At 42.6% G+C, this 9846-nt stretch overlaps 1 protein-coding gene across 1 annotated transcript; it reads right to left on the bottom strand.

The window, feature by feature from the left end:
* Positions 1-3474: 3474 nt before the first annotated feature.
* dmap1 (DNA methyltransferase 1 associated protein 1) lies at positions 3475-9667 on the bottom strand. Its single transcript, XM_029001060.1, has 11 exons — positions 9552-9667; positions 8938-9039; positions 8711-8802; positions 8378-8573; positions 7376-7534; positions 7095-7262; positions 6310-6495; positions 6042-6113; positions 5372-5444; positions 4977-5260; positions 3475-4209 (listed from the first exon to the last, which is right to left on the bottom strand). Exons 2-11 carry the CDS (start codon positions 9034-9036, stop codon positions 4150-4152), a joined length of 1389 nt encoding a protein of 462 aa, XP_028856893.1. The 5' UTR covers positions 9037-9039; positions 9552-9667; the 3' UTR covers positions 3475-4149.
* Positions 9668-9846: the final 179 nt, after the last annotated feature.

The following is a 9846-nucleotide window of genomic DNA, read 5'->3' as shown; positions in this document are numbered from 1 at the left end:
TCCAGTGCTGCGCTGGACAGGGCTCGGGAGTTGGGTTTAAGGCGGAGTGTGGGACTGCTGCATGCAAATGATGCATGTTTCATAAGTAACAGATAGGATTCATTTCTAAATGTTTCTTCGGCAGTGAAAGGGAAATGTTGAAATTGTCCCTTTGATGCAGCCCAGCAGTCGGTTATTTAAGTGTAATACACTCAGGGTTGTGCTACACCATGAAATATTGGCATGGATGTGTTGTGGAATGAGACCAAAGCTATAGTACATGTTTCAGGATATTATTATTATCATCATTATTATTCTTAAAATGAAGTGAAGTCATTGTCACTTGTGACAGCACACGGTGCACACAGTGAAATTTGTCCTCTGCATTTAACCCATCACCCTGAGTGATCAGTGGGCAGCCATGACAGGGGCCCGGGGAGCAGTGTGCGGGGACAGTATATTGCTCAGTGGCACCTTGGCAGATCAGGAATCGAACCAGCAACCTACTGATTACGGGGCCACTTCCTCAACCGCTAGGCCACCACTGCCCCAATATTGATACACTACTTTTGGGGAGGTTTATTTTCAATTACCTCATCTCATTTAGGCAGAAGTTGGTCATGTGACACTGTGACCATAAACAGAGTAATAAAGTGGAATGATATTTAGTTTCATCGTATCATAGATAGTTTCATTTCGTCATCTGTGCCATTCCTAGGCCGTAGCCCCCAACACTGTGAAATGAGACAGTATTGCCTACACATGTTTTGCTGTTTATGTCACCAGCTGTCACTGGCCTGCTTTGAATCTTGGGACACACTGGTACAGAAATGCGTGCGAGACCAGAAAAATATGGATGCCTTTCTCGGCTGCATGCGGAGGGATCGTTGCAATGGGACAGCCATGTCACACCACTGTAATATATTCCGTTTTCAAATGCAGCCCCGGAAAGATTCGGCCTGAGTTGTTGTGGCTTTCCAATCGACAAAACAACTACAATACAACCGATTAATAACAGGCAGGAGCTTCCGATCACTAACTCCGTACTGCAGTCGCGCACATGTAATCATGGTAAAATTGTCCTGCCGTTGTTTGAAATGAAGCCAGCACTGAAGACCTGCTTCGCAGTGCAGTGGGGGAACAGAGACTCGTAACTCTTCCAAATACGCAATGTTGACTAAATCAGCGCTGAATGAATTATAGTATTATTCACATTGGAGTGATTATATAGATATTATTTTCTAACACGCCATTCTTTTACTTTGAGTTTAATGTCTTTTTCACTGCTGGAGAAGTATTCATGTCTTGAACTTGAGATTAAATGTATGTCACATAGTCAGGCTGTTTAAATTCTGACTTCGCACAAAGAGGGAGAAGCAGACCACTGGTTACCAGACAAGGTGTCCTGGGAAGCGAACAATGACTTTTCCCAGGAGCGTGAAGACGGTCCCAATTTAATCAAACTCTCCCTGCCCCGCTCTGGTGTCTTAAGGCCTTGAATATGGAAGCTTCCCCCAGGCCGGACAGTGGGGTAATGCGTGGCTGTGATTGGGAACATAACCTCATCCATTAGCTAAAAGAAGCGCGGAATGAAGTGTCTGTCCTGCTGCAGGCACTGCGGGATTGTCGCTGCTGGAATTCAAGGCACCTCCTTATTCCGGGGTGCTCTGGAAGAGTGTAATTTAAATGAACTTTGTCCCTGATCAAGTTTGCTAGAGAAGTAGAGCGGATGTCCTTGGGAAAATATCAAAGGTGTTTTAGGGGGTTTCATCAAGGTAGACGATCTTGCTCAGGGACTTCATCTTCATTACAAGGCGGGTGATATTTTTGGCAGTGCGAACGTAGGCCCTTCATACGTAGATTTGGCCTCTCGCTCCTCCACGCCTGGATATTAGCATCCATATTTTCAAAAAACAGCCAACATTAATCTCCCACCACTTGTCTACAGACGTCTTTTCCCATCGCCCTCCATCTTCCCCCTCGCCCAGCGAGCCTCAGCGGGCGTCGCCGCGCTCCGCCAGTGACATATAAGTGGAATTAGCCTGGAGGGGGTTCAATTATGATAAACACCCCAGACACCTCTTAGGCCCTGACTGAGAGACCCTCCCTCAGCCCGGCGTGCATGATAAAAGAGACCTCATCTCGGAGCATCATCGTCCACGGCGGCTCCCCCGGCCCCCACCGCCCAAGCTGGTGGCAGATAGATGTTGGGTCACCGTGTTTGTTTACACATGAGTTGCAATGCACGGCTGGGCCTTGGACACCCAATCTCAATTTGGACCTCGGCTCATTAATACCCCATGCTAACCCGCCCCGAACTCAGCCGAGAACTACTTAATAAATCAGATATAGAGCATAACCACTCCCCCAACACCCCAAATATTTTAAAACAAAACATATGCAAATTTGTGTCACGTTAAAGTGACCCTTACAGTTACAGGTTTGATAAATGGAGGTGCCATAATTAGAGGGAGACATCACAGGAGAGAGGGGGGCATTAATCCGGCAGGATTGAGACTCTTCTCCTGGATGGAGGGGGACAGAGGGTGGGAGAGAGGGGGAAAGAAGGATCGCCTTTCCACTGTGTTCTGTCAAGGGAGAAATTACACACTTACCGGGGTTTTTCCTGAAGACGACGGTGTCCATAGATCAAACCGCTGGATTTACGAGCCAATTTTCAACATGAAATATAGACGCCGAGAATCAATTCTACCAGTGTTTTTTTTTTTTTTTTTTGCATTTTCCACAGCTGTTAGCTCCCACAGAATTTTTTTCTGTGTTACTGTGTTATTACATTTAACCTTTCATGCATTTGTAATTCTCACATAAACAGACACACACATATGGAAATCTGGTAAAACAAAACCAGCAAATGGACAGATGAGCCTTTACTGAATATTTAACACTTCTGCTACCATCAATATGGCCTGACAAAATGAAACACCTTCCATGTTAGAACATTCAGATCTTTATTATGTAGCTGTGGCTGGTTATAGATGCATGATGCACAACTGTTTTATAGATGGAAAAGTGTTTGTGGTGTTTCTGCCATCTTTGTGCTTCTCTGTATATATATATATATTTAAAAAAAAAAAAAAAACCTTGTTATATTTTTAGTTATAATTTATCACAGCTACAGTTATTTTTTAAACTTCCTGGGGGATTAATAAAGTTCTTCCTGTCACGGTGGATTAAAGAAATGTGATTGTTTTAATAGCACATATAAGTTGTCTTTACCATTACTGATAGAAAAATGAAAGTGGAATGTTGTAGAAAGAGCTGAAGCGAGCACAGTGTGATGTCTCAGTTCTGCACAAAGAAATGACTTCAAAGCTGCATTTAGTCGGTTTTACTGATCAATGTAAATCCGGAGGACGCCTTTGACCTGACATAAAAAGCCATGCAGGAGGTGCAAATAGCACTGGCTGTAACTCACATTAGTGCCTTTTTTATCTTCTCTTCTTTAAGATTTATCACATTAACCTCAATACTGGATGTTTTTTACGGGATCGATTTATTGTCCCACCCTAAATACACAACATCACAAATTATGAGTACCTCAAGACAATGGCACATTGTCTCTACTCTGGGTTTTTTTTATTTACAACTAGATACAAGTTAACACCAAATTTTGAACAGAAAAGTGGGACCGCAGAGCTGCCTTCAGGACTCATTCATTTCCAAGTCCCTTTTCCCAAGAGAAGCACAAATGTCCATTTGACCATCCTTTTCAACATATATGACACCAGAAGGTCCCAACAAGGAGCACTAGCACACAGTGGGCATTTAAAAGAATACAATACATTTGTATCACAGGCAGGCGAGTGGTCTTTAAAGTTTATCCGGGTCCACCTTGGCCAGCGCAGGATGGAACAGCCAGCCAGCCAATTGGAATGGAATGTCAGTGGTGGTCTTTGCCATGGCAACGCTGAAGCCCACCGGAAACGCAGAGCAGGAGGAGGCAGGTGGGAGACACAGACAGTGTGGAGAGGAGGAGGAGGGGATGACTGCATGTTAAACACTCGAAGGCCAAGATTTGGGGATCTGGCATTTGATGGATGACCCCCGCCTCCCCTGCTCACGCCCAGCCGAGAGCCCCCGCTGGCGGGACATCCCTGCCCCTCCTCCCTCTTCACAATGTGTCCAACTGATTAAAACACATCATCCACATCATGGCTTCTTCACCTTTTTGATTGATGAGGAACTGGAGGCCGATTCCCTGCGTTTTCGCTGGAGAATAGAGATAGAGACACACACACACACACACACACATTTACACATAGGGCACAAGGTGGGCTCTGAATTCAGATGAGCAAAGCTTCTGAGCGCACTTACACTCAATCGACAGAAAAACGATGTATCGTGTATAGTATATAAAAAGTATATGCTGTTAGAATAATTTTCTCGTCTGGTGTCTTTAATAATATGCTCAGAGACTACGTCTGCACAAGGGCTTTTGGCAGGAGAGAAAGTTACACTACAAGATAGAGAGAGATGTGTTCTTTTGTTTTGACCAATGAGGTAAAAGATGATTCGAACACATCAGGTTCATGCTACTGACACATTGGCACATTCCAGTCAAGGCTACCTTACTAACTCTTACTAACGCAAAACTATCATCATAGGCACAAGGAAGGTAGTTACGATATAATATATAATTTCCCCAATATACACACAGTTCTGAAAAGATAATGTATTAGATTTTTTACTTTTGTCTTATAGTTCTATTCTATAATACTGGGTATCGACTGGTTTAGTTAGATTTTTCACATAAATTTTACATTACTAGTTACAGGTAATTAAAGTATATATATATATACATACATATATAAATATAAAGTATATATTTTTTTGTTAAATATTGTAAGTGGTTCCAACACAGCTATCAATTAACAAATAAGTGATTTTATTTATCCATTTTATATCACCAAAGGCAAAATAGATTGACTGATCAGAGGGTGTGCATGTGTAAAAGTGACTGTGTTAATGTGCCTTACTGAGTTAGGAGTAAGCGGTGCTCCCACCACATCAATTATCTGTTCCTTGGCCTCCGTTTTGATTTCTTCGACTCCGGGCCAGGCCTGTCCCTCCAGCCCAGTGGCCTCGCTCTGGGGGACAGACGCCCCGCTGGCCTTCAGCAGAGCCTCGTATCGGTGCTGCAGCATTTGCTGCTCATACTCGCAGTTGGCGTGGGCCTGCTTGAGCTCGTACACCAGCACCAGGTCACTCCGCAGCTCATTGAACATCTGCACAATCTCCTCAGTGGGCATGGGGTTCAGATCTACAGCGCAGTCACACAGGGAGTGGAATGGGGACGGGCTTTAATTACGGGATCTGAACACTGGAAATAAGAGTTGTGTGTGTGTTCTCCATGTGTGTTTACAGAACTCACCCACTCCCTGCTCTGTCAGAATTTGCTCAATGGCTTTGATTTTCTTCTGGCCCACAGAACTTGGAAGTTTCATCTAAAAAAAAAAACACACACAGAGAAATGGGTTCTAAAACATGACATTTCCCAAGCTTATCCTATGCATTACTTGAAGGAGAAAAAAATGCATCTAAAAGGCAGTGCAGTGATCAAATCAAATTTCCTGCATGAAATGCTGAGGATAAAGATCTCAAGCGAAGAAAAAAGATCAGTGGATAGGAATTCCATGAAGTGTTAGCATTCCGTTCAGAGCAATCAATCCTCAATCTCCACAACACACGGACCGTAGAAGAGGCAGAGAAATGGGGAAAAGAGGAGCTTCATCTCTCATGCTTAATGCCTATGAAATGCACTTCGAAGGTGCAGATCAAAATGTGTTTAACCACTGGAGCCTGACAAACAGATCACTGGGTGGATTGAGTAACACACTCCTGCCCAGAGTTTAATGTCTTCCGCACAGAGAGCATGCGGCCCTCATCACTCTTCAAGATGAATCCATTTCTCTGCTACCATTGCTCAGTCGCTAGCTGCATTAATCACCCAGCTGCTAATGAGAAAGCGGCCCCACACACCACTGACTTCCCGGCTCCCCGTCCCGCACTGCGATTGGACGTGTGACGGGGTGAAACCTTACCCTCTGGCTCCTCAGCGTGACTCCAGCTGATTTGAAGTCAGGGAACTTGATGCCTGCCGTCTCAGGAACGGCCTGTCAAGAGAGAAGGACGGAAGGAGACATGTAGGCGTCAGTGAAAGATGACGGTCACTTTCTCTAGAGCACCGCATCAGCGAACCAATACCAATTTGCCATGTTCATCCTTCTATGTAAGGATATCCACAAGCCTTCTCATATATACTTCATTCAGTCTTGGAAATGTTCTGAACAGGAGGTGGATGTTGGTTACCGGCTTCTCTGTTTCACGTTTCTGCGGCAGCTTCTTTTTGGTGGCTTTGCGCTCCGCTCGCCGCATCTCTGTGGTGGTGTCAGCAGCAGTGATCAGTTTCTGCAAGTCCTGGGCCTTCTTCTCCCGCTCCTTCTTCCTTGTCTCGATTTTCCTCAGTTCCTGCACCAAATACTCCTCTTCTGCCACCTGGAGGAGAACAGAAAGAAACAAGACTGAGGACCATAAAAAAAACACTCAGGTGTCAAACTAGCATTTTCTTTCTAACCAACGCTCCTTAGTCTGAACTTAATCATTTATAATCAAAATGGTATTTGCGGCCATTTGAAAAGGTGTCTTTTTGTGTCTTGAATATGTTTGTACTGAAAAAGGCAGTTATGTCTAAGCAAAACTAAATGGGGATGAGTGATGTTGACAAAATCTGCAACAAAATCAATTTTACACTAAAACCTGTCATTTGAGACAACATTTGTGACAAGTAATGTGTATTTCTTCTACACACAAAATCCATCTTAGAAATAAATGAAATTATTTTGCGCATACTGCCCAAGCCTGGACCAGAAATTATAGCAGTGCAGCATTTTTTCTTGAGTACTGAGATGCTGCCACCTGCAGGTGAAACAGCAGAAGCTCAACACAAAAAAAAAAAAAAAAAAGCAATCAGTGCAATTGAAGCGGTCGGAGAAACGAAAAAAGGTAAAAGTATTATGGTAAGAAAATAAAAATAAGAAAAAAGTAAGAAGTACTGTTCATAATTTATGAGATGGGGTGAAGTTTCTTATGCTCACCTGTTCAGGGGTGCGGTTAAAGAGCCGCTCCAGCTGCTCCTTTCGGCGCTTCTCATGTCCAGCGTCAAAGATGTAGACCTTTGGTTCACTTCCCGTAGCAGCACGAACTTTTGCAAGCTTTCCACAAATGTTGTAATATCGTTCCTTCAGGTCTTCCACTGAACGTTTCTGATAGAGCATAATAGGCAGATATCCAGAAAGACAAATCATGGTGTATAAAAATAAAAAAAGTGAAAACAGTTATTGTGCATATTTAGTAATAATAGTAGAGTAGGCATTACTCTGTATTGCTGGTGATCGTAGCGGTCGTGTATGACCACAAAGCGCAGGTCAAAACGCTTGCAGAGGTCAAACAAGTGGTCCGTCTCTGCTTTGGTCCAGCCGTCATCATGGAGATGCTGCTGATACTCCTGTTCTGAGTAAACTGGCACCTGCACAGTCTACACATAAAGACACCTTCATTGGACCCCTCGTACAGTTTCACAGACACAGGATACCCTTATCTGACATCAGAATTTACTATATGGATAATACCAAGCAGTGATTAACGTTGCACTGATCGGTTAAGCACCACCACTGTGACCACTGTAACTGACACAAAACATTGTATGGCAATCTTACATCCCTATTAGGGCTGCTACTAACGATTATTTTAATAATCGATTAATCTGTATTCTTTTATATTGGAGAATCGGATTTAAAAAGCATTAATTTCCAACCCTTTATTCAAAAACAGAACCTGTTTTCTAACATGTTGCTCCTTGAGCTGTTATAATAATAATAAAATTAAAATGGACTAACACAAAAAACACACATAAGTATGCTTTACATCTGCCAAATATAGACGTAAGTGCCACCTGAGCTACCAGAACAATAAATAATAACAACAATAATAATAATAAAGAACAATACAAATAAGAAAATGTATATGGCATTGTGTCTTTCCTCTACCGCTGCTCGTTTTTTACATTTTTGCTCCACCCTGTCTAGGAGGCACTGAACTCTGCAGGCATCAGTATGCAAGAGACCGAAGGTGTTTGCTGCACTCCGCACTCAACAAGTCTTATTATTTTTTTAAAATAATCAAATGTCTCCGAATTGCGTGACACAACAAAACAATTATGAAATTCCTTGCAGACTCTTTTAGTAATCGATTTTTATTAATTTTAATCGATGCGTTGTTGTAGCACTAATCCATATATGGTAAAATGTCCTTATATGAGACACTAATGCTGCTTTGATCGATAAAAATAAACACAATTATTGTGAATGTGAAGTTGAACCTTGTTGAAACGGGCAAAAGGGTAGTCCTTGCCCTCCTCTGCAGCACGCCTCCAGTGGTGGAATATTGCTCCATCCTTCCTGGCCGGGTTGGTGAAGGGCATCCACTTCCAGGGCCGCACTCTCTTGCAGCCCAGCTTGGCCTTTACAGTTCTGTATCCCTGAGTGGTGTCACTGGGCAGCAGTGGGGGGGCATCTCTATAAGCGTTGCGGGGTCAAGAAGAAAAAGATGTGATGATCAAGAAGGAAAAATTATGACAGGTCCTATTTATCTTTACAAATGGGTTTTTAAAAAAATAAACAATAGTGGAAAGTGTCACTAAGTTGTCCCTTACTTTTTATCTGAATAGAGCAGGGCGTACACCTCTCTGTGCATCCCCTCTGGTCTCTTGAAGGTCAGCGTTTCTGTTGATTTTTTAGATTTTTTCTGAAAGATAAAAACATTATATCTGAACAACGTCTTCTACATACAGCATAGGCCAACATCGATATTACGGATAAATAACACTTTAAATGCATAATTATAATTTGTAAAGTAGTGTGTAGTGACTGCATGTGATACCTTGTCCGAGTTGATGATGTCTTTCTTGCTGATTGGCCCAGTGTCATTTTCTGCTCCTGCTAACTCCAGGATATCTCTCACATCAGCACCGGTTGCCATGGTCTACACAAAATGTCAGCAAACCCACGATAAACAACAGGTCCATTTAACTAGCAGTGTCTGTTCCTGACTAGTCGCGTCCAATAAACTGACACATTACCATCACTAACAATAAGTAATAGCAAAACTATTAAAAATCACAGTTTCAATCCACCAAAACACCATTAAACACCACAAAAAAAATAAATAAACGATGTAGTGAGAGCACACGATTTTATGTCGCCGACTAACAAATTTTAATAATACCCTTACTATGAGCACATCTTTAAAGTCTTAAAAACACATCTGAAATGCATGTATAACAGTGCGTAAGACGTTTCACAACACAATAGCAAAAAAATCCATATACTAAAACAAAAACATGAACTAGCCGGTTACGCGGGATTGGTAACAGCTAGGCTAAAGTCTTAGCTTATGTGGCATCTAGCTTCTCTATAATAGCATATTATGCACATTTTAAGAACAAAGCTCTTAATTGAGTTGGTAAGCGCATAATTAATGAGAACAAAGTATACCGTTTCAATTCAGTCCGCCTTCTCCACACTGATTATGCGAGCTAGAATTAGCTAGAAAACGACAATGCGCCGCTTCCACGGCTGCTTCGGTGCTGCACATCCAGCTGAGCCCAGACTGGATGAGTGCGTATCGCCACCTGGCGACGCGGAGTACACATCGCTGCTTGGCTCAGCACGTCCGTTCAATGCAACTGTAAATCTGAAATATGCGCATGTTTTCCTTCCCGATCCAAAATATAGATATATCGCATTTTATTTGTAACCTTTTATAAAAGTAAACTCAGTGAATAAAGAG

The sequence above is a fragment of the Denticeps clupeoides genome, chromosome 13 (genome assembly GCF_900700375.1).
Source record: "Denticeps clupeoides chromosome 13, fDenClu1.1, whole genome shotgun sequence".
Lineage (NCBI taxonomy): Eukaryota > Metazoa > Chordata > Actinopteri > Clupeiformes > Denticipitidae > Denticeps > Denticeps clupeoides.
Note: the sequence above shows the minus strand (reverse complement) of the source record. Positions and strands in the feature narration are given on the sequence as shown.